Source organism: Schistocerca serialis, chromosome 1 (assembly GCF_023864345.2).
Source record: "Schistocerca serialis cubense isolate TAMUIC-IGC-003099 chromosome 1, iqSchSeri2.2, whole genome shotgun sequence".
In the NCBI taxonomy this organism is placed as follows: domain Eukaryota; kingdom Metazoa; phylum Arthropoda; class Insecta; order Orthoptera; family Acrididae; genus Schistocerca; species Schistocerca serialis.
In genome coordinates this window covers 351,604,160-351,630,141 of record NC_064638.1, presented here as the reverse complement: position 1 = coordinate 351,630,141, position 25,982 = coordinate 351,604,160, and the positions used below count along the sequence as shown (strand labels likewise).

The window sequence follows — 25,982 nt, the reverse complement described above, 5'->3', positions numbered from 1 at the left end:
TAGAAAATGACAAGCACAGTGTGTTCAATAGAAAGTTCGCGGCTAAAGAAAAGACCATGTAATATGGTAAAAGTGTACGTAACAAAAGAAGCAATGTTTAGAAGTCTTCGACAGTTAGTAAACCGTGGGCGCTATTTAATATCACCGCTGTCTTTTATATTTCAGCTTTTTTGTGTCCTGCTTATTTTTTCTTTTCACTTAATGAGGAACCCCATTGATTGTGTGTAAATAATGAATATGTTTCTGCTCTAGACATTTTAAGCACTATGATGCTGTTATGTTTCTGCTTAAGATGACTGGTTTGAGATGTGGAAGCAAGGACTTTTCCCGTCGTTTATAGCCGGTCGGCGAGTGGAAATAAACCAGAAGGCACAGTAGGTCAGTAGCTGATTACCAGCTGGTATTCCAGTGCACATAATCACATTTTTCTTCCTTGTGTCTTTCTAACTATTGGCCACTAACATCATACCGTGGCACAGAAATATTTTTAAAGCATGTAACGATCTGTGGGTACCTAAGTCACTGATAGCATCAGTTCAGTAGAACACATACAATGTTCAAAAGTAATTAAGAGACGGTAAGAAGTACTAATTCACATCGCCGACCAGAGTGGCCGTGCGGTTCTGGGGCCTTCGGTCGCAGGTTCGAATACTGCCTCGGGCATGGATGTGTGTGGTGTCCTTAGGTTAGTTAGGTTTAATTAGTTCTAAGTTCTAGGCGACTGATGACCTCAGAAGTTAAGTCGCATACTGCTCAGAGCCATTTGAACCAACTAATTCACATTGCATAGAGGGGTTTCGAACTCCACACTCTGTATTACAACCCACTCTACTATGAGTGATAAGGATGTAAGCCTCAGTGTTAAGGCTTGGCCTGACTTACCTGGTAGGGAGGAGTACTTCACAGAGAGCTTTGCCTCGCCTGCCTTCCCTACCATCTTGATCTCCCCGTCCAGCTGCCGCGTCAGTCCAGTGCTGTAACAACAACAACAGGCAACTTCTGTGATACTTGTTTCCCTTTATATTAATTTTACAAAACAAATATAGAGAACACCCTGATTAGCGTTTTCACCGCATTATTAGAAATTCTGTATCTGTGCAGCACCTCCAAATAGGCACACAGTAACACTGGATTGCAGTCTGTTATTATCAAACTCTTGCATAAAGGTTTCTCATGGTTAGTTCTTCCTGTATCATTCTGTATTTTCACAGCTTTAACTGTCGATCGTTCAGTACCACAATGTGCAATTTCCTGTCATTTTCATTCGTGGTTACAGGTTTAGGACTTCTCCACATGGATCACCTTCTTTTTTAAAATCAACCACATGCTTCTAACTGTTCTAAATGAAGAAGCTAACACATGTACAGGGTGTTCAGTGTATCTGAAGACACTGAAATATCTCGGAAACAACCCATCGAATTCAAAAAATTTTAATTAAAGTTTGTTCGTCTCAGAGAGCGACATCCTTTCTTTCTTTCGCTTGCGCCTATATCGCACAGTGTTCGCAGGGTCAGCGTGGCTACAGTCGGTTTTGGTAAGGTTAATTTGAAGGGGTGGCCGGATGCAATAAGTTGACAGTACTACCTAGAGAAATTTCGCAATCGTAATGCCGAGTGCCTATCTGTCGGCTTTGGTGAACGGTTGCTAATATAGCTACAGTATTTCATTATCTTCTTCTGTAACAGTTTTTCTTCGTTTCCCTTTTTCAGTGTTTACGGTATCACAGCTTAGTAAAAAAAAGTATCCTACATTCACCATAAAACGGTATCATTTCAGAGTTTTCTTCTGTGGTTGCAACAGTCACTGTCCGCTTGGAATTCTGCTGTAGAAATGAAGGGTAATGTGTAAGCAATAAAAACAACTCACGTAATGAAATGTTTAGAGATGCTTTCAGTTCTTCTTCTGAAAGAAAAGTGAGCTCTGATCTCACTGCATCGTCTATTACGATAAGCGTTAGTTCGCTACGCGGCCACAGTGGGGCATCGAGCAGTACCCTTTTCGTTTTGTCGGAGGAATACAGCGTTGGGAATGAGACTTCCCATTAAAAGTTTTGAAATAATTGCCTATCCGATCCTCGCAGCACGGAGGTGGGGTGTTTATTCAATTGTCACCGGATAGAATTTTGAAATACGCAATTTTCTATCCATTTTGATTTTTTCGATTACAGCTTCGTCTGTCCCGAAATGAGAAAAAATGTGTCATACAGAATTTATGTACTTTTTCCGTTGATTCCGAATATCCAATTTAAAAAAAAATGGGAATTTTCGTTGAAAGCTTCAATGTTGCTCACCTCCCACCACTTCACACACACACACGGGGGTTGAGATGCGGGGGATCGAGTCTTATATCGTTGGATGTCTCCCTCAGAGACGAACAAATTTTGATTACATCGTCAGGCTAAAACTACAAATTCATAAACTATCGTCAGACTGTAAAAACTTATCTGAAACTGCCACGGCCCCACTTCGCGACCTTGATACGGCAGCCACGAATGCTGTACTGGAACCTGTACAGCACTCGTGGCTGCCGTATCAAGGTCGCGAAGTGGGGCCGTGACAGTTTCAGATAAGGTTTTACAGTCTGACGATAGTTTATGGATTTGTAGTTTTAGCCTGACGATGTCCACTATGGACAAATGGTGGTTACTGTTATTCTGAAGAAGGTAGGATTATCCCGACTGAAACCTAGGTAAATTCTAGGTAAACGATGAAACTGAGGCTGTTGATGATTAAAATTAAAATTAACATTGTAATTCCGTCAGACACAGAAAAGGAAGTAGAAGAACACTTGAACGGAGTGGACAGTGTCTTGAAAGGAGGGTATAAGATGAACATGCTGAGGGAATTCGATTAGGAAATGAGACTGTTAAAGTACTTGATGAGTTTTTGCTATTTGGGGAGCAAAATAACTCATGATGGTCGAAGTAGAGAGGATATAAAATGTAGACCGGCAATGGTAAGGAAAGCGTTCGTGAAGAAATGAAATTTGTTAACATCGAGTATTGATTTAAGTGTCAGGAAGCCCTTTCTGAAAGTATTTTTGTGGAGTGTAGCCACGTATGGAAGTGAAACATGGACGATAAATAGTTTGGACAAGAGGAGAATAGAAGCTTTCGAAATGTGGTGCTACAGAAGAATGCTGAAGATTAGATGGGTAAATCACATAACTAATGAGGAGGTATTTGATAGAATTGGAGAGAAGAGAAATTTGTGGCACAACTTCACTAGAAGAAGGGATCGGTTGGTAGGACATGTTCTGAGGCATCAAGGGAACATAAATTTAGTATTGGAGGGCAGTGTGGAGGGTAAAAATCGTAGAGGGAGACCAAGAGATGAGTGCACTAAGCAGATTCAGAAGGATGTAGGTTGCTATAGGTACTGGGAGATGAAGAAGCTTGCACAGGATAGAGTAGCATGGAGAGCTGCATCAAACCAGTCTCTAGACTGAAGAGCACAACAACAATAACGCTAGTATAATTATGCGCCGCAGTACTTACAGTCTGTTGGTGATCTGGTTGGTCACACGCACTTTGTCGCCCGGGAAGCTGCTGTATGTAGCGGAGACGCAACGGGCTCCTGCCTCCGTCACGGCGAACATGCGCTCCGCCTCGTACCACGTGCCCATGTACTGTACATAAAGCCACTTCGTCAGAATACAGATCTCTGCATGATTTTTGTCAGTATTTTCTAACTCCAATAGGCAGTCTGTGTAATAGATATGCATAACTAATTTTACTTATTTATCTATTTATATTGTCTAGCAAGGTTAATGCCTTCAGAACTTCTCTTACATCTAATCAAGCATCCTTAGAGATCCTCTTTACGTTTTGCGGTGTGTATAGTAAATGAGTCAAGCAAAATAATAACAATAATGGCAATAGTTATCGTAATGAACACAATTATTGCAGCAATGTCAATCCGATTAACAAGTGATAAGTACAATTTGCTCATCAAAACGTTCGTGTTAATGGGAGCAGTGACACGCGACCAAAACAACATGCAGCCAGTTGTAAAAATAAAAAGTGATTAGGTCTTTTTAAAGATCTAATTTTGATAATCAGTCACAGCTGTTCTTAGACGCTATGTCTGAACTTCTTTACTCGCATCTAATCAATAAAAAACCACTTTCTAACTTTAAACATCACTGAAAACCTCAATGTGTCTGTTACGTCCCCTGTCCATTGCTTTAAAGGAGCCAAGGTATTTCTTGCTGTCTATTCTAAACATATACTCATTACATATACCGAAATACTGTCTGTGGGACTCCGATGGTAATGACTACTCGTGCACTGCGCTGAACTTTGTGTGTTGTTGCGGATGTGCATGGAAACTAACAGCAGGAAAAAGATGAAACTTGGTAATGGTTCTTGGCCGGTTCTTGCATTACACTGCGATGACGCTATGACAGCTTCCACATACTTTCATCCCGTGGCACATTGCGAAGGGGTTTGGAATTTAAATAACGACACACAATCTAGGGCTCATAAATTGCGCACGACCACTTTCCTTTCGCTTACCAGACAAATACTAGGGGTGAACATTTGTTGTACCATTATTACAGACGTATGTCATTAACGTCGATTTACAGCAGGGTTTTGGAATATATACTGTGTTCGAACATCAAAACTTACGTCAAAGAAAACGATTTGTTGACAAACAGCCAACACGGATTCAGAAAATAACGTTCTTGTGAAACGCAACTAGTTCTTTATTCTCACGAGATAAAGGTGTTGAATTGATTTCATGTTTTTAGATTTCCAGAACTTTCCGACACCGTTCCTCACAAGCGACTTCTAATCGAATTGCGTTCCTGTGGAGTGTCGTCTCAGTTGTGCGACTAGACTCGTGATTTCCTGTCAGAAAGGTCACAGTTTATAGTAACAGACGGAAAGTCATAGGGTGAAATATAAGCAACATCTGGCGTTCTCCAAAGAGACGTTATAGGCCCTCTGTCGTTCCTGATCTACATAAACGATTTAGGAGACAATCTGAGCAGCCCTTTTAGATTGTTTGTAGATGCTTCAGTCATTTACCGTCCTGTAATGTCATAATATGATGAAAATCAATTACAGAATGATTGAGACAAGATAGCTGAATGGTGCGAAAAGTGGCTGTTGACTCTGACTGAGGAAAAAAGTGAAATCATTCACATGAGAGCTAAAAGGATTTTTCTAAATTTCGGTTATTCTATAAATCACACAAATCGAAAGGCTGTGAATTCAATTGAATGCTTTGGGATTACAGTTACGAATAATTCAATTCTAACGAGGCCACAGATAATGTTGTAGGGAAAGTAATCCAAAGACCGCATTTTATTGGGAGAACGCATAGAAAATGCACCAAGTCTAATAAAGAGACTGTTTACAGCTCGCTTGTCCGCCCTCTTCTGGGGTACTGCTGTTAGGTGTGGCATCCGCATTACATAGGATTAACGGAGGACGTCGAGCAAGTTCAGAAAAGGGCAGAGTGGTTTGTACTATCGTAAAATAGGACAGATGGATATGATACGTGAATCGGGGTCGCAGTCATTGCGGCGGGGTCTCTTCATTACATTTCAATCACCAATTTTTTAATAATCATAATAAAATAAATCAGAGCTTACTCGGAAAGATTTAAGTAATCGTTTTTCTCGTGCAGTATTGGAGAGTGGAAAGGTAGACAAATAGCCTGAAAGTGGTTCGATAAACCCTCTACCAGGAAATTAACTGCAGATTCCATAGTAATCATGTAGATGTAGCTGATGTAAGTGACTAGAACTGGCAGCTTCCGGCGGTGCTAAATCGCACAGTAGCCAGTGTAAGAGAGCCGTGGTAAAAATTGCTGTTTTGAAGAGCGCGCCGCAGCGCGTAGTGTGAAGCAGTCTCCCTCCGTTTCTAGCGGTGGCGCCGCTGTGGCAATCGCAGCTCTGGTGTCTCCCCTGGTGGGAAAGGGGAAAGGTTGCCTGCTCACGTGCATTTAAGGGGCGCTATGAGTTCGCCAGTAGGTCAGTCTGGGCCAGTCTCTCGTCCCCAGCTTCCTAGTCTGTCTCTCGTCCGCATTTGTTAGGCAGTTAGTGTCTGTCTGTCGTTCGGAGTGCTAGTATGTCTGTCGTTCGGACCTACCTTTAAAGCCGGCAAAATGAGAGTCTTTCCACTCCACCAGTAAGAGAACTCAGCGAGTGGCCGCCCGATCGGGGTTTAGTTCCTACATCTGAGTCTGCGCGTTAGGCCGCCAGTCTGCTCGAGTTTGCTCAGGCAATGGTCATTGTCGGTTGGATCTATCGGTTGGTCGGTCGCGCACTGAGACAGAAGATGACTTGTCCGTCTTGAGCGTCGGCGCATGTGAGGTCGCCACGTGAGTCCAGTGGGCTGCGGCGTATAGCGAGAGGTAGTGACTTCGCGGTCGACTCGAGAGCAACAGGAGTCAACCCACGACATCAGTCTGGCCGGTGAGAGCTGCGACGCCGTGAGACGGGAGATCGGCGCGCCTTCCTGCGTCCGTTGAAGCGGCTGCAGCGGACGGGTCGGGAGAGCGATTTGGGGGTGCTGCGCCAGGTCTTCTCGAGAAATCGCAGTTTATTAGAAGTTAAGTAATTGGTGATATGTTGTTTGATTTACTCTTGTTAAATTCTACTTGTTTTCTTGGTGAGGTCACCAGCCGTTTTGCTTTGGGGTCGTCCCACCATTCTTCTCCGTTTGCCCACCCGCGGGAAGGTGGTTGTTTATCAGTTGGTTGGTCTGTTTTTCCCTTGTGGAGTAGGGGTGGGTTAGAGCAACCTGCGGTTCGGGTTGTCTGGTAATCTCCCTATCAATCTACAGTACGTTAGTAGCTGCCTCTGTCATGTTTGACGGATTTGGTGTGTTAACGAATTTATTGCTTGGAGTGTAACGGCCTAATACCTGAAATATGTTTTGATCTTTGGAAACTTTGATATTATTGCCTATGATGTTGAGAGGCGTTATCTGTGTACTGCAGAGCATCTTAACTTTTGTTTGGCCAGCCTTGTAGAAGTTTATATAAGATTGCATTTCATGGGCTTTTATTTAAATGATAATTTTAGTATATAAAGTTGCCACCCTTTCACCGTAAGACTTTCTTAGAAGTTAAAATCAAGTTGCACCTTCGGTGGCAAGGTTAATATTTTAATTGCTAGTGTTTTTAACCATTTCTATCCCTCCTACGGGGGATGCATAGTTTGAGTGCTTGTGTAAATTGTTAAACCTCTTAGTTTAAAGTTATCTGGTGTGTTACAGATTTGCACCAGTGTTGTCATTCAGAGGCTGTTGTAAGCGGTCGTAACTATGACCGTGTCAAAAGAGAGCGGCTAGGTTCTCTGCCCGAAAGCTCATACAGTCAAAACTTGTTTCTTTCTTCCTCTGAATAAATTGTAACTTTGATATTTAGAGGGTGTTTTCTGATTATAATTTTAAATCTGTTTCTTTAAAAGAAATGCTTTTAGGCACTATTAAAGTGAATAAAATTCCCATTTGTTGAAAGGAATTTGGTTGTGATTTCATCAGTTACTCCCTGGCAACTACTTTAATGCTTACATAGTATGATTAAATGTGTTAATATTCTTGATGAATCGCTACTAAATAAAATAAATTCTTAAAAATACAGGGCGTTACAAAAAGGTACGACCAAACTTTAGGGAAACATTCCTCACACACAAAGAAAGAAAATATGTTATGTGGACATGTGTCCGGAAACGCTTATTTTCCATGTTAGAGCTCATTTTATTACTTCTCTTCAAATCACATTAATCATGGAATGGAAACACACAGCAACAGAACGTACCAGCATGACTTCAAACACTTTGTTACAGGAAATGTTCAAAATGTCCTCCGTTAGCGAGGATACATGCATCCACCCTCCGTCGCACGAAATCCCTGATGCGCTGATGCAGCCCTGGAGAATGGCGTATTGTATCACAGCCGTCCACAATACGAGCACGAAGAGTCTCTACATTTGGTACCGGGGTTGCGTAGACAAGAGCTTTCAAATGCCCCCATAAATGAAAGTCAAGAGCGTTGAGGCCAGGAGAGCGTGGAGGCCATGGAATTGGTCCGCCTCTATCAGTCCATCGGTCACCGAATCTGTTGTTGAGAAGCGTACGAACACTTCGAGTGAAATATGCAGTAGCTCCATCGTGCATGAACCACGTGTTGTGTCGTACTTGTAAAGGCATGTGTTCTAGCAGCACAGGTAGAGTATTCCGTATGAAATCATGATAACGTGCTCCATTGAGCGTAGGTGGAAGAACATGGGGCCCAATCAAGACATCACCAACAATGCCTGCCCAAACGTTCACAGAAAATCTGTGTTGATGACGTGATTGCACAATTGCGTGCGGATTCTCGTCAGCCCACACATGTTGATTGTGAAAATGTACAATTTGATCACGTTGGAATGAAGCCTCCTCCGTAAAGAGAACATTTGCACTGAAATGAGGATTGACGCATTGTTGGATGAACCATACGCAGAAGTGTACCCGTGGAGGCCAGTCAGCTGCTGATAGTGCCTGCACACGCTGTACATGGTACGGAAACAACTGGTTCTCCCGTAGCACTCCCCATACAGTGACGTGGTCAACGTTACCTTGTACAGCAGCAACTTCTCTGACATTAGGGTTATCGTCAACTGCACGAAGAATTGCCTCGTCCATTGCAAGTGTCCTCGTCGTTCTAGGTCTTCCCCAGTGGCGACTCATTGGCTGGAATGTTCCGTGTTCCCCAAGACGCCGATCAATTGCTTCGAACGTCTTCCTGTCGGGACACCTTCGTTCTGGAAATCTGTCTCGATACAAACGTACCGCGCCACGCCTAATCCATACATCAAATGGGCATCTGCCAACTCCGCATTTGTAAACATTGCCCTAACTGCAAAACCACGTTCGTGACGAACACTAACCTGTTGATGCTACGTACTGATGTGCTTGATGCTAGTACTGTAGAGCAATGAGTCGCATGTCAACACAAGCACCGAAGTCAACATTACCTTCCTTCAATTGGACCAACTGGTGGTGAATCGAGGAAGTACAGTACATACTGACGAAACTAAAATGAGCTCTAACATGGAAATTAAGCGTTTCCGGACACATGTCGACATAATATCTTTTCTTTATTTGTGTGTGAGGAATGTTTCCTGAAAGTTTGGCCGTACCTTTTTGTAACACCCTGTATACTTTGAAAATAAATCACGGATCAGTAAGCTTCGACTGTTTCTGGTGCTACCAGATCTGCAGAGCTGTCCGTTACCTGACGGGTGTCAAAACCATGGGATCGTTTTTGAGGCGGCACCCACCTTGGAGAGGTCGAAGTTGGTCATGGGCTGGTAAACCGGACAGCCGCCAAAGCCGGGCACTTGGCCTGCCGCCAGCGACAGCGTCGCCGCCAGACACAAGGCCCACGAGTATCTCATGCCGGAGTCGAGCTGCAACAACAACACGGGCCTTAAGACTACTGGGTTAACACATACACGCCGCTGTTCAGCCTTATTCTCACGCTCCTTCACGTGCAGCAGACAGAAGCCAAGTGATACATTTATCCATGCTGTGATATGTTCTCTGTACCGGATTTTTGTGAATTGTGAATACTGGTTTATTAGTCTCATAACGTACATAATCTGAATCATTTGATTCAGGTACAGGAGACACGTCAAAATTTTGGTAAAGTTTTACCATATACATACAACACCTGATTTTAACAAATCGTACCATAACAACAATACAATTTAAAAATACACATACAATAAAAAACTAACAAATAATTACAACAACTGATTTTAACAAATGGTATCATAATAATAATACAATTTTGTTACACGTAGAATAAAAGACTAACAATTAATTACCCCTTGCTCAAATTATCATGTCATCCTCTATGAACTCTTCTACTGAATAGTAGCATTTCTCCCACAGAATCTGCTGTAGCCTTATTTTTAGATTCTCTGGCTTCATATTAAATATATTTTTGCGCATTAGCTTGTCACATATTGTCATCCCCATATACTGTGGAGTTCATGCATATAATTTCAAATGGTGTGTGGGTAACATAAAATTATTTTTATTTCTTGTGTTGTATGTGTGGTTAAAATGATTTTCCTCAAACAATTTTTGTCTGCTGTGCACAAAAATTATGATTTCATAAATGTGTATGGAGGGAACTGTTAGGATTTGCAGGTTCCGAAATAATGGGTGACAAGTTTCTGTTTGTTGTGCACTACACATGTATATTATAATTTTCTTTTGCAGTTTCAGTATTCGAGATACACTACTTGAATTTCCCCAGAAAATGATACCATACCTAATGACAGATTCAAAATAACTATGATATGCTATTTTTCGTGTACTCATGTCAATAGAGTTTGCTAGTATTTGCATTGCAAATGCAAAGCTGCTTAGTTTATTTTATAGGAACTCAATATGTGTACTCCAGTTTAAGTTGTTGTCCACATTTAGTCCTAGAAATTTGACTGTGTTAACTTCTTCCATAGGATGATTGTGATGATGTATTTTAAGATCCACACATATCAAATGTTTGGTTTTCAAATGTACCATATTGGTTTTTGCAATGTTCATTTGCAAGCCATTTAACTGGAACCAGTTTTCTAGAGTACCCATTGTGCTCACAATGGAACTCTGAATTTTTTCTGCATCATCTTCAATTAAAACAGAAGTATCGTCCGCAAACAGAACTGACGGGGAATTTATATTTATGGGCAAGTCATTTACATAGAAATATATTTTTGCCCATTAGCTTGTTATACTCGTATATTGTGACCCCCATATACTGTGGAGTTCGTGCATATAATTTCAAATGGTGTGTGGGTAACATAAAATGTTCTACTGGTATTTTCTACATAAACTACCTGTTGTTGGTGTTCCTGCTTTCTGGTAGCAATTACAATGCAGCACATGTGATGGAAGATACGCAGGACAGAGCAGTGGAACATGCGACACCCAGTACAAAGAACATATGAGAACAGGGAAATATGGGACAAGCCGCTCAACTTTTGCAGAAAATTTAAGAGAAGATAATCATAGACCTAATGCAAGGGAGGATGACATGATAATGGTTAGAATAAATAATGAAAGACGCCTCATAACCTTACAAGAAAATTACCGCATTCACAAAACAAAAGCTCAATGAAATATACTGCTACTTGACCAAGTTAACATGTCTAACTGCTCACTGTTTACACTCATTGATTATATAATAGAGATTAATCCCAATGGCTGACCACAAAATCCAATTTCTTTCCCAAGAACATAAATGAATGAAAAAATAAATTAGTAAAAAAATGAAAAAAGAAAAGAGGGAAACGGAAAGTAAAAGTCCACACGCGCACGCGCACACACAGGCAGACACCAAGAGTCACAAAAAAAGGTCCACATTGATTTCCGCGGTTATTACGAGCAGTGTTGCTAGTCTGTTAGCACTGACAACTCAATGGAAACGTCGCAGTCGTTGGTTCTTAAGTGAAGGTCGCCGGCCACTGCGTTGGCCGTGGAGATAGAGGATAACTGAAATTTGGTATTCGCGGCACACTCTTGACAGTTTCGGAATAGCCGAGCGGTTCTCGGCGCTACAATCTGGAACCGCGCGACCGCTACGGTCGCAGGTTCGAATCCTGCCTCGGGCATGAATGTGTGTGATGTCCTTAGGTTAGTTAGGTTTAAGTAGTTCTAAGTTCTAGGGGACTGATGACCTCAGAAGTTAAGTCCCATGGGGCTCAGAGCCATTTGAACCATTTTGAACTCTCGGAATAGCGAATTCCCTTGGGGTATCTGAAATGGAGTGTCCCATGCGCCTACCTCCAACTACCCTTCTGCGTTCAAAGTCGATTAACTCTCCTCACTCGGCCATAACCACCTCGGAAACCTTGTTCCCTGAATCACCTGAATTGAGATGACAGTTCTGCCAACGCACTGTGGTTTTATACCTTGTGTTTGAGATTCTGCCGCCATCTGTATACGTGCAATCACTGTCCCACGACTTTTGTGAACTCAGTGTATGGCATTCCTTTGGCAGGCAGTGTCAGATCTGATACCGCATACCATACTTTGTCGTGGCGGGTGTATCAAATTTGCGTTTCTGGTCACTGGCTACATCAACGACAGCTTGAAATTCATAGGTCGAGGAAGACACTACCGTACTACCTCAAGTAAAACACTCGTAACGAAGTTCAGTCTTCAGACTGGTTCTTCTCTTTTTTGTTGGCTCCAGGGTTGCTGAAGAATGCCAACGAATCACGTACAAGAATGGAGCTAGTGCGGACAATGCTCTTCCAGGAGCCGGGAACTGGGAGGAAAACCTCGTTGGGTGTGCTGCTGGCGCTCCAGTTACAGCTGCGGGGTCGCGCGAGTGCCTGGCAGGAAAAGCTGTCGGAAGCGGTCAACGACACGGTGCACGGCTCGGCGCGGTGTGTTCTGGGAAGATGCGTGACCCGCGTGTGGCAGAGGGCGCGCCGCGCCGCGTCCCGTTAGCCGGCTGGAACTCTGCCTCTCACACCTCGCTAGCTGGATACTGTAGCGGCCGAGGCGCTCCGGCTGCCAGCAGAGGTGACCGCGCTCCTACTCTCATTCGTAGCGAACACGTCGTCCGTTCCCACAGATTTCCTCACAACGCTCATAAGGAAATTACAGAACAGAAAAAAAAACGAAAGGGAAAAATTACCAATAATTGGTTTCAGAGATGCCACAGCCAGTCTCATTTTGGATGAAAACGAAGTAGAACTTTTCGAAAGACTTCAGTGTCCATTTACTACATAGAAAAACAGACGCGTAGAAAATGAAAATGAATACCTAGAAGCAATCATTGGAATTGATGGGATTTTATTCACGCTGAACACTGTATGTGACCATAGTCACAGGACCACGTAACGAAGTACAAATTATCATTTAGAATAATTTCAGTATTTTGTATAGCATCAATGGTAACACAACCTTCCTATGAATAAGACTTGATATGCTCCAACAAAATTTAGCGTTCAACTAAAAAAGTTTTATTTTTGAACCTTTCTATAGTTAAAAGCGTCGCAAACTAATATAATATTTAGTTCAAGCTAATGGAACTCAAATAATTTTTTAGGTATTTCATTGAAACAAGAAACAGTGAGCAAATAAGACGGTTGGTGCTGCTTGCTTCCAACAGTCTGTTTTACGTACGACACGTGGCATGCTCCAGCTTCATTCTGTTTCTCACTTTTTCTTGCCACTATGGCTACCAAATACGTTTTATACCTCTAAGTTGTGGCGAATTGAATCAGTATTTTTAAGGATTTTTCCTATGCTGATGGACAGTCCCAATAAACTTTTCGCGGAATTGTTTCCAATTCTATATTTATCAATATTTATCATCTGTAAGTTTTCCTACTAGAACCCAAGAAGTTGTAATGTGGATTGAATACCGTCAACTCAAAGCACTTCTTCGTTCGTTGAAATTAGGAATTAATTTTTTGCTTTTTCAAACTAGGAGTCTATTTCTGATTACAAATGTAGACATAATTCACTTTTGAATCAGCATTTTTTTTAATTTTTTTTTATTTTTATTTTTTTTATTTATTTATTTATTTATTTATTTTTTTTTTTTTTGCTTGCATCGAGCATCATTGCCAGTTCTGGAAATACCGAAATGTCATCTGCTGTGCAATATATACTGCAAGATTAAGCCTGTTTATTTCTCCAAAGAATCAGTAATACTTAGAAATTTAAAAAACAAATGTATTACATGTTATTTTGGCATGTTATATCTTCCCAGTAACAAACCATGAATCTAACAAACCATGAATCCATACACCACTCCCCTCATTGTCAAACAGTTGTCCATCGCCGGTAGCTGAGTGGTCAGCGCGACGGAATGTCATACCTAACGGCCCGGCTTCGATTCCCGTCTGGGTCGGAGATTTTCTCCACTCAGGGACTGGGTGTTGTGTTGTCCTAATCATCATCATTTCATCCCCATCGACACACAAGTCGCCGAAGTGGCGTCAACTTGAAAGACTTGTACCAGGTGAACGGTCTACCCGACGGGAGGCCCTAGCGACACGGCATTTACATTTACATCAAACAGTTAAAAAATTTGTACAAATTGCGCATCTTACCAATTCAGTTTCCCAAGGTGAAAGATTGTCAATGCCAAACGTAGCAGTTCTTGACCAATATTTGCCCAAGAACAGAAGAATATTTCAGTCATCTGCTTCTTTCACTCATGAAACAAACTAAAATGCGTTGAACAGCTAGTGAATTCGATATTTCGCATTCCTTTGGCATCGAGTGTTCGTTGGGTCTGTCAACGAGCAAATAACTGAGTGGTAAACGTGAACGACGACACGGTCAATCCACACAGGGCACGTCGCGGTAAGATAGAGGTCAGAGGTGGTAAGTTTTGTTCAAATGAAACTCCATGTTCCAGAGACCTTTTAGAGCCACTAATATATTATGTATATATGCATACTGAAGCGACAAATGAAAATTTTTATCAAGGCCAGGATTCGAACCCAGGTCGCGTGCTCACATGACAGATACGCTAACCACTACGCCACCCTGGCACAGTGCCTTTGCACACTGCACCCTCTACCCCATCACGCCTCCCTCCTCAGTCCGAATCCCCATTCACTGCTCAGCAAACTTGGTATTTCCCCTAAACTCAAACAGCATTGCAGAGGCTCTCAAACTGTAACGGAATATCACCTCAGCATCGAACGAAACGGGATATCCCATCTGAAGCCCAGGCATAGGTGCTTTAATTAAATGAACAGGAGACATAGGTTAGAATCCCGGCGATTGTACAAATTTTCATTCATCGTTTCAGTCTGCATGTACACATGTAAGTTTTGTTGTCATCACTGATCGCTAGCGAATTTTGAGTAGTACTGTCCATGCATTAGTTTCATAGCCTGTGCCTGCACCTAAATCGCGTAATGCGATAATTCTAGTTATTGGTTAATTATCTAATAAATAACCAGTCTGACGGGATAGTAATGATAGATATTTTTAAAAGTAATTTGGTCTCCTGACTGAATCGAAACTTAATTTCTTCATTTTTGCCGCTCAAAGTATTTCATTTTATTCTGCATGGGAAATGACCCAGCTGTAGCTACGACACACTGTTATATTCGAGACTAGAGGCTGTCATAGTGGTGTCACATATAATGTTCGGTGTAGCTATCTAGCTATTTCCGCCTGTTGTCAGGCGATCTCCTCAAAGCTGCAGACCGTCCAAGTTGCTTAACGGAGGACAAACAGGTATGGCGTTAGCGGTGGTCTAGCGAGACAGCGTACACTTTAGAGAGCTTGCTTAGTAATTTCTTCACGCGATCACTTTCTTACGGCAGGAAGCATGTCTCCTTGACGTTACAGGAATGCCAGAAGACTGGGCTGGCTGATGTTCTGCATGCTACATATGCGCTCCGTCTTCAGGCCACAAGTGGCCCATCGGGACCATCCGACCGCCGTGTCGTCCTCGGCTGAGGATGCGGATAGGAGGGGCGTGTGGTCAGCACACTGCTCTCTCGGTCGTTGTGAAGGTTTTCTTTGACCGGAGCCGCTACTATTCGGTCGAGTAGCTCGTCACTTGGCATCACGAGACTGAGTGCACCCCTAAAAATGGCAACAGCACATAGCGACCCGGATGGTCACCCATCCAAGTGCCAGCCACCCCCGACAGCACTTATCTTCAGTGATCTGACGGGAACCGGTGTATCCACTGCGGCAAGGCCGTTGCCGCATGCTACATATACACTTCACTATTTTCTAAAAGGAACTAAGATGATGTCTGCGTACACCGTCCTTAGCTCACTGGCATCGACATTGACTCACAGTCCCCACCTCGTGTCCAACGTGCATTCCATCTCCTGCAAGCCCACTATGACAGTTATCTCTTCTCGAGTTCATCTCACATCTGGACGTCGTCCTGACACGTTTACATTGATTACTAGGCCAGTACGATGCCCAACACAACGGATCACATTTTCAACACGTCATAGGCAATTATTTTCAATCGCAGTAGATCCTAGTTCGTTCACACGACGATTGTTTGAACGACATACATCAGTGCCTTATACAAATGTGTCTACGTCACGTTGAGAGGTGTCCCCTACTCGTTTCCCACCAAGGTACACAGATGTGTCTGTGAAATCCCTAATGCATTCAGATTCGATAGCACTTCATCCTCGTGTAGCGTCATGAAGACGATTCGAATCTTGATAGAGGAAAAAAATGTTGTTACCCTTTATCGAGGTAACATAGCTCAGTTCATGCTCATCTAGTGTGCCAACGTCGTAGCTAATCCCCGTAGTGTTTCTTTCGTGAGAGGCTGTGACTTTTCTGAAGGAGATTCGGTGATTCATCCGATTGATATATGACGATACCTTGGTGCTATTCGAGAGATGTTGACTATGTCTGTGCTGAGTTTCGTTGCCTCTCATCTTTCCTAACAACACAAGTATGGTAGTATATTTCACAAAGCTGCCATTGCTGTCATCCAAGCTAACAGATACGCACGTGAAACTTCATTACGCATGGTAAACCTTCCGATGACAACATCCCTGGATTATTCTGTTGCGCTCCACGCTCACTGACGACGTTTGGATTATCTTGAAATGATACAGAAGTCAAAGCCGACAGTAATAAAGAATGGTAGAACGTCAGCGACTTGTTTAATATCAGAACTAGGTATGACGCGAAGGAATTAATTTGTGGAAAATGCAAATGTGTACGGATGGTCGAAGATAGCCAGGTATTAGAGGTATAGTGGCGCATATGGAAGACATTTCTCACAGTAACAACCATACAAGGAAATCAAATACTAATAGAGAATTGAAAAAGAAGTTTCAAAAATTTTACAACTGGAGAGCAGCAATGTATTGGAGTGAAATGTGGACAGTGGGAAAATCAGAAAGAAGAGACACGGTGCATGCGGAACGTGACGTCACAGAAGGACGTTAAAGAGGGCAATGAATGTGGAATTTAGAAATACTGCAGATAATAAGGTGGTAAGGATTATTTTAAAATATCTTTATCAGAGGTAAGGATTGACTTCTGCGGTGTGTTGAAGCATCTAAGAATAGATAACTTCGCACTGAAAAGAGTAGTAAAAAGTAAAAATTGTAGGGACATAAAATGGTTAAACTAGTGATAATGTGGTGAAAGTCGTGAATGCCGTCTTAGGAATGGTCTTGAGTAACTGGTTTGACGATGTCCTCCTCTGCCATCTGGATGACCCAGAAATGTGAAACTCGTTGACAATTTTTAAGTGCTTAAAATCTATTGTGCTGTATTTGTAATATGGATCGTTATGAGAGTGAAGGGATGGGAGAGTTTTACTAAACATTTGCTACCTTTAAAAAAACTGAAAAAATACACAAATACTTGTACAAAAAGCAGCGTGTCATGATCTGTTCGACTGTGCACATTGAATGATGTGTAATCTTCATTTCATCTAGAGCTAATCAAAATAGACAGTTATCGTTGATGCCTGTAACAATGTTACGTAAGCCGCTGCGATCAGGTAGACCGACGGAGTCAATGGGGTACAAACAAACACAGGCTTTCACGCTGCCTGTTCCACTGTCCCGGCGGTTTTAGTAATGCATTCTCACACAGACATGCAGACACGAACACACATAAAACATGCTTATCTGGTGTCAGCACCATTCTTCAGTCGTGAGATCACATATTTTGACAACAGCATCTCACTCATCACCGATGTGATAATCCGCTGTAAGCATATTATATGTACTGGAGGGGTTCCAGCTCTCCCTGCCATTAGCTGTCTGGCTATTGAGTTTGTAGCACTGGTGGTTCTTCGTTGTTTCCTCAGACACGTATCAAAATTAAATTTGGGTCATACGGAATTTTCAAAGCAGTAGGAAATGCAATTAAATAACGTTGTGTTAGCTTAACATGATATATATTCTACGTGGCTCCCCCTATCAGTATGAATACGATGACGAAATAGCGTACAAACAAGTAAAATGAAATACTTGACTTAAGCATAAAGAAACTGAAATACCTATGGCGTTAGTGTAAGAGTACTGACTTTATGTGAGAAGATTAGGGAAAAGCTCGGCTGTGTCATTGTTGAGTTAACACTCCCAGAATTCGTTTCATGTGATTCAGTAAAACAACAGGATCGCTAAATATCGATACCTGGAGTGGTGTACAGCTATCTTCTCCCAGGTACAGAATCTTATTCCTGTTTCCAAATATTAAAAGCAAAATGCTATGGACATGAAATGTTTATCAGACAAATCTCTGGCTTTAACGGATGATGAGGAATTTCCTTAGAACTAGAAATGAGCAGAAATAAATTCCGCACAATCTGACAAGTCAGAGATGCATACTGTTCAGTCACTGAAAGTGTTATTAAAGAACATTTGAGATTGGTGTTTCATCTAGGGACAAAAAACGTTCAAGCGTGCTTGAATGCGAATTTATACCGTTGATCTTGAGAAAATATTAGTTCACATTACTGATACTAAGCGTATAACATGTCATTAACTAAGTAAAAAAAGTTTTCAGACAATACGCTGCTAGAGAAAGGATAGTCATGCGGTAAAACGGTGATAGCGATTCGCTAAATGTTCGCAGTCTTTATTTAAACGAAGGAGTGAAAGCCTTAGAAATCTGACTGCTTTGGTATTGTGTGGTGACAGTATGATACTGGTATCTCCGGTGTGATTGCATATTGTTTGCTCTTTTACTCAAAAAGCTTAACATGCTTTACGTATGCACCGACAACTTGATGAAATACTAAGACAATTCAAATATTATGTAAGATCTTATGAAAAGACAACTTTTTCGTTGTAAAACAGAATTTAAATTTATGAACGATATTCGATGGATAAAATCAGGCTAACTACTTTCATTGTTTAGTGACATTGCCTAAAGAAATAACAGCCTTGGCAACTTTTTTCACACAGGTTGATTTAGACGGTCCTTCCATCTAACTGATTAAAGTGTGACAATGGTTGAGACAGTAGACACATTATACGTCGAATAGTACTTAAATAACACAACAGGCATCTTGATTCAGTTTTCTGGGGTTTTCCTGAATTATTTCTCGAAAAATCTGGAATGGTTCCTTGAAGGCAGTCGCTGGCCTCTGCCTCGGTCCTCCTTTGTATGTTCGACGAAATCAGTTGGTAAGGGTGTTCCTCTGGCAGTCAAAATCTGTGTTTGAATCCACGTCCGCCAGACTATTGTGACTTGTAGGTTTCACTACCGGTGCGGTTTAATTGAACAGTGAAAAGGTAAAACTTACGTTGTACTCCCTTGAATTTTCGTAACTTATGTACAATATGTGTACATAATACCCACCAAAATAATCATTAGATGCTTGTCCCTCATTTAAGATATGAATTTACCATTAAGTACGTTAAATATGGCTAAGTTCGTAAAATATGGCTAAGTTCGGAAAATATGGCACAGTGTGTTAAATAAAGGGCGAGCATAGGTATCAAGCTAAACTATAGATCAGTCCGTTACCACCACCTTTATTTCGCATTCACGATAGGTGTTCTCGCCATCTCATAATCAAATGCCACCTTGAACCTAACCTAGACCTCGGGCTGCACTGGAGATTAGACACCATAATCATGATTTCAGGCAAGGAAAGGAGGTGAGAATGGGGAGAGAGGGAAGGCGAACAATGCGCTATGGCCAGTGAAAGACAGTACAAAAATATTTTGTAGGTGCTGGACGGGGTTAACGAAGGTTAAAAATGTATCGTATAATTTTGTGATACACACTGTAGTTCTTTATTTTTATTAAAGACATTCTATTTCGATCATCAATCAGAACCCGAGAATGATGAGATTCATGATCTAAATCGATCGTCTTCAGTAGAAATAAAGAAGTACAGGTATGTTCCATACGATGCAATTTTTATCTTCGAAAACACTCAATACAAGTTTGTATTCGACAACAGAACCAGATGAGGAGCCGCAGTTGATAGAACCTTGGAATCGACTACGAAAAGGATGAAAAGAAATATCGAAGACTGTTGTTTCACGTTTCGTCGACGATGAGGTCATTAGAGACAAAGCACAAACTTGGTGGGAAAAGATATGACAGAAAATCAATCAACTGTGTGCATTACAAGAGAAGCACACAGTTAGTCGCATTTTTTGTATTAGACAAATGATGGGAAAGGTATACGAGGATGGCCATGCACAGTAATGAGCACTGCTTCTCCAGAATACATGTACAGTACCATAAACCAGAGAACGCCTTTCCTAATAGGATAGTGACCGAATTCTCACGTTTAAGTTGCCTATTACTATCGCTGCATTGCTTCACTTGACTGTCTTTGTCATTCGTATGCTGCAAACTTAAAATAAAGGGATATCTCGGATATAGCGACCTTCTACATAGGAACCAGTATGGAATCTGAAAATATCGGTTGTGCGATACCCAACTCGCACTTATGTCATATGACGTGCTGAAAGCCATGCATCAAGGTAGCCAGTTAGTTGTAGTCTAGACTTCCAAAAATCATTTGACTTGGCCGACTACACCAACGCTTGTCAGCGAAAGTACCATCATATGGGGTTTCAGAATAATTTTTTTTGGGCGGTTTGGTAGGGAGAATGCAGCATGTTATCTTGGATGGAGAGTCATAGATGGAGATAAGCAGAAGTAATTTCGGACGCGCATAATTAATTCGTATTCAGTCAAATGTAGGTAAGACTTAAAAGTGGCGCAAAGATGGATAACTTCCTTTAAGTGTTCAGGTTATAAAGTTGTGCCCCTCGCAAAAGGCAGAAATGTGATATCCTATGAGTGCAGTATCCATGAGTCACAACTGGAATCAATCAACACATTTAGATAGCTGGATGACATGAAACGGAATCATCACGTAGACTCAGTCGTAAGTAAAGCAAGTGACAGACTTCTTCATTAGTAGAAAGACACTGATTACAAAAGACTACTATGACTCACCCTAGAGCATTGCCCAAGAGGGTTGGATCCGAATTAAATAGGACGAACAGAGGATATTGAACGTATACACCTAAATTCTGTGTGAAATCCTGCTCTCACCCCTGTCAAAAAACAAGAGTTTCAGAGACATTGCTACCTCGCCCGCATATTATTGATAATCACTATCGATATCATCGAAGACCGGCCATCTTTTTGACTGATGGCGCTAGAGGTTACAGTGTGTGTGTGTGTGTGTGTGTGTGTGTGTGTGTGCGTGCGTGTGTGTGTGTGTGTGTGTGTGTATTTGTTTGTTTTCTTTCCGGTTATGATCTGCATACCAAAATTTTAAATTCCCTTACATCGTGATTCATTGCTGCAGATGTGCCTTGATGTCTTGAAAAAGATGGGTGTGGCCCTGTCGAAATATCGGCGGTTGTGCAAAACACCACCCGCTTGCATTCCCGTAAGTTATTTGAATATGTTATACGCCGGGAGAAACTCAGGTTTCAGATATACATGGATTGTTTGACCCACAGGTGGTGGAAAATCTGAAGTGCAAACAAGTTCAAGATATATGTTAAAGCCTGCTTACATATCTTCAAGAACCAATACTACATGAGGTTCCTATAATAGTATTACAGGCCGCTACGTGTTATTGCTGCCAGGAACACGAAGACAAGATCAGAATAATTCAGCGCTCACGGAGCGTTTTGAGCAGTTATTCTTCCCGCTCTCCAAAGGCAATTGGAGCGGGAGGAAACCTCAACACGTCGTACAATGAGAAGTCCCGTCCGAAATGCACGCCGCAGTGGTTTTGCAGACTAGAGCTGAAGAGCGTGTTCACTTAGCCCCCCTTCCCGCGACCCACCAGCCAATCTTTGTTCAGATAATATGGAAGTCAGTCTTTGTCAGAAGTGAGCATATAGTGCTCTGAACCCTTCCGCTGCGTGCTGCTTTAACCATTTTGTTTCCGTCGGTCGTAGGCAGTCCGGTAATAGTGTACGGCAGCCAATCAGGATCGCTGAATCTAATGATTTCTTTTGGCGGAAGATGCGAATTGATTTGTTTTCGATATGAAAAGCGAGAAGAAAACTAGACGTGCTGACAGACTAACCTGCGGCCTTGATTAGCTCGAAATGTTACAGTCTGGATGTGTGTTGGCGAAGGCAACGAGTGTGAGTGAAAGAAAACTAATTGTGCTAACAGATTTGTTATAGCGAAGGCTGTAATCTGATAGTTTCGTTTTAAGTTGGGGAATGTAACGACGGTGATCGGGACAATACGGTTCTAGTAATAAAGTGAGTGTAAAGTACCCCGAGATACACGTACGTAATTGTAATAACGTACTTGCACGTCTTATTTCAGATTTTGCCGAAAATGCCACCGTTGTGGTTAAATCCTAACGTACTAAAACAAAATATGAGCTCTTCATTTACAAACAATAGAAAATTGCCAACGATCATTCTGATTTGCTACCGAATCACTATTCGTCATGTTCACTTCTTATCATTCATTACGCCAACAGTTATCAACTGCAGCACTTAACGGATGGGTCGGGTGCACCATAAGGGTGCTTCTATCCCGTCTGTAGTTACTTCGACGTCAATAGACCGTTAAACTCTTACGATTCTTCACTGTACTGCAGTCTAGGGTTTAGCGCTCTAGGAATTACTGCGATTAATAGTCCAACTCCGAGGTCTCCTTTAGGATTAAGGTAAGGTATGAATTATCCGCCAGATACTATGTTAAATCGGGCTCCCAGAATCGGATTTCGTAAACCGACTTCCCAATACCGCTCCTGGTTGGTGATTCAAACACTCTCAAATCGATTCTTGATATCCGGTTCTAGTTGCCTGTTTTCCTCTTCCACAACAGATTTTCTACCCTATGTAAACGGACATTAGTTTCTGAAACCTGCTTGGGTTGCCATGTTACATGCTGTTTTCAAAATTTCTCAGCTAATCCTGACGGAGGGACCCTTCGTTCAGTGATGGAGAAGTGGAAACATTAGACCGATCATGAAGCTGTCTACGTATAACACACTGAGGTGACCAAAGTGATGGGACAGCGATATGTGCCCGCATCTCGTGGTCGTGCGGTAGCGTTCTCGCTTCCCACGCCCGGGTTCCCGGGTTCGATTCCCGGCGGGGTCAGGGATTTTCTCTGCCTCGTGATGGCTGGGTGTTGTGTGATGTCCTTAGGTTAGTTAGGTTTAAGTAGTTCTAAGTTCTAGGGGACTGATGACCATAGATGTTAAGTCCCATAGTGCTCAGAGCCATTTGAACCATTTTGAACAGCGATATGTAAATACACAGATGTCTATAGCATCGCGTAGAGAAGGTATAAAAGGTACTCAAGTGATTTCATGTGAAAAGGTTTTAGACGTGATTATGGCCACACGACGGAAATCAACAGACTTTGAACGCGGAATGGTATTTGGAGCTACATACATTAGACATTCCACTTAGGAAATCGCTGGGGAATTCAGAGATCCACAGTGTCAAGAGTGTGCTGAGAATACCAAATTTCTGCCATTCCTCTCACAGCGGACAACGCAGTCGTCAACGTTCTCCAATTAACGACCGCGAGCAGCGGAGTTTAAGTTGAGTCGTCAGTGCTAACAGACAAGCAACACTGTGTGAAACAACCGCACAAATCAATGTGAGACGTATGATGGACGTATCCGTTAGGACAGTGCGGCAAAATGTGACGTTAATGAGGTACAGGAGTACACCACCGACGCGAGTGCCTTTTCTAACAGCACATCGTGTGCAGCGTCTCTCCAAGGCTTTCGACCGCATTGGTTGGACCATAGACGATTGCAAAACTGTCACCTGTCCGATAGTCCAGATTTCAGTTGACGAAAGCTAATGGCAGGGTCCGAGTGTGGCGCAGACCCCACGAAGTCATGGACCCAAGTTATCAACGAGGCTCTACGCAAGCTGGTGGTGGCTCCATAATGGTGTGGGCTGTGTTTACGTGGAACGGACTGGGTCCTCTGTTCCAGGTGAACCGATCATTGACTGTAAATGGTTGCGTTCAGCTACCTGGAGACTGTTTTCAGCCATTCGTGTACTTCGTGTTCCCAAACAACGATACGCCATGTCACCAGGCCACAAGTATTCGTGACTGGTTTGAAGAAAATTCTGGACAGTCCCAGAGGATGATTTGACCAACCAGATCGACCGACATGAATCACTGAACATTTAAGGGACGTAAGTAAAAGGTCAGTTTGTGCAAAAATCGTGCACCGGCAACGCTTTCGGAATTGTGCTTGGCTATAGAGGCAGCATGGCTCAATATTTCCGCAGGAGACTTACAACGACTTCTTAAGTCCATGTCACGTCGAGCTACTGCACTACGCCGGACAAAAGGAGGTCCGACACGAAGGGGGTATTCCATGAATTTTGTCACATCGGCGTACTTAAAAGAAGGGAAACAGCGAGCCACTCACTGAAGTAGAAACTGGGACAACCGTTTTCTAGACGCTGTAGTGCCCTGGTCTAGCAAAACCGCACCAGGCCTTAACACATAACACGACGGTTTCTGTAATTCGGTTTTCGTCTTCCGGAAGGCCTTTCGCATGTAACCGTAGTGACAGAGCGACAGTCAAAGATGTGAATGGCGCCGCACTCACCTGTTTGTGTGATTGGAGAGCGGCCAGCTGCGCCGGATACTGGTAGTGGCTTGTGGATGGCGTCCGCAGCGGAGTGGAGTGCCGCCGAGTCGGCCGGCGTGTCTTTTATAGAGCGCCGCCGCCGCTGCCGCTGCCGGCGCTGCGGCCGCCTCGGTCTCAGCGGGTGGGTGGGGCGCGGGCGATGCCCCGGCGGCGGCTCCAGTCGCCATTGTCGCCGATGCAGCGGATCCGCTTCAACATCTTCCAGCAGCGAACGGTGCTGCCGCCGTACGCGGCCGTAAGGCTGTCTCTATGATCCTGACCCTCATGTGGCTACCGCTTCCGCGAAATGAAGGCGGCCGATTACCAAGCCAATCTAACGGCGGTACACTTCTTTTACATTAGACAGTACAACATAATACAGGGGGTGGACAAGAAACATGGAAACACCAAGACCACAACACACTGCCATGGCTAACGATGAGTAGGAGAGCTTTTGGCATTCAAAACAGCTTCCAGTTGTCTCGGAATCGACAAATAGAGGTCCTGTGTGGTTTACTGCAAAATAGTGGCAACTTCAGGTAACGAATATGGATATCAATAGCATTCACGCTCCATTCTCTCCAAAGTAGACTACAGAGGTTCAATAATATTGAGTTCTGGTGACTGTTGTCGCCATGAGAGATGCCACAATTCATCTTCGTCCTCACAGAACCAATCCTGGACAATGGGAGCTGTCTGAACGGGAGCCCTGTCGTCCCAGAACACAGCGTCACCACTGGCGAACAAAATTTGTAACATGGTGGTGACGTGATCAGCAAAAATTGGCCAAGTGCAGTACGACTTGCGCACTGATGGTTTCGTACCAATTTAATTATGCACGTAGACACTTCATGCATCTCGAGAATCTCAGCAATTTTTGCCTGTTATCGATGTCGATACTGGATAGATAGCGGTTTAGGGAATTCCAAGACCGTATGAAAATTTCTACGGTAGTTCCTCAAACCACTTCGGACATACAAAAGCCGGCCGGGGTGGTCTAGCGGTTCAGGCGCTCAGTCCGGAACCGCGGGACTGCTACGGTCGCAGGTTCGAATCCTGCCTCGGGCATGGATGTGTGTGATGTCCTTAGGTTAGTTAGGTTTAAGTAGTTCTAAGTTCTAGGGGACTGATGACCACAGATGTTAAGTCCCATAGTGCTCAGAGCCATTTGAACCATTTCGGACATACAAAAACAAACAAACCGATGACTTCAGTTAATATATGTAGAGAGAAAGGATTAATAAAACATTTCTTGTTTACTTACTAAAATATTACTACAACATACGTTTGATATTTGCGTGCAGTAATGCTTGTCCACTATGCTTTTGACGTGTGATGAATGCAATGTACGTTCATACGGCAAAAGATATTTTTTATGTCATATAATTATAATTTAACAAGTTTCAGACTTTTTTCTTTACTT

General features: G+C 42.7%; 1 protein-coding gene across 1 annotated transcript in view; it reads right to left on the bottom strand.

Moving 5' to 3' along the window:
- The window catches only part of LOC126457412 (apolipoprotein D-like), a 46,643-nt gene extending 22,018 nt beyond the window's left edge, over positions 1-24,625 (bottom strand). The window contains exons 1-4 of the mRNA XM_050093685.1: positions 24,539-24,625; positions 9,282-9,410; positions 3,497-3,627; positions 883-974 (exon numbers count right to left, since the gene is read on the bottom strand). Of these exons, the coding sequence (XP_049949642.1) occupies positions 883-974; positions 3,497-3,627; positions 9,282-9,398 (340 nt within the window). The 5' untranslated portion in view covers positions 9,399-9,410; positions 24,539-24,625. The remainder of the gene's footprint in view (positions 1-882; positions 975-3,496; positions 3,628-9,281; positions 9,411-24,538) is intronic.
- Between the last annotated feature and the right edge of the window lie 1,357 nt (positions 24,626-25,982).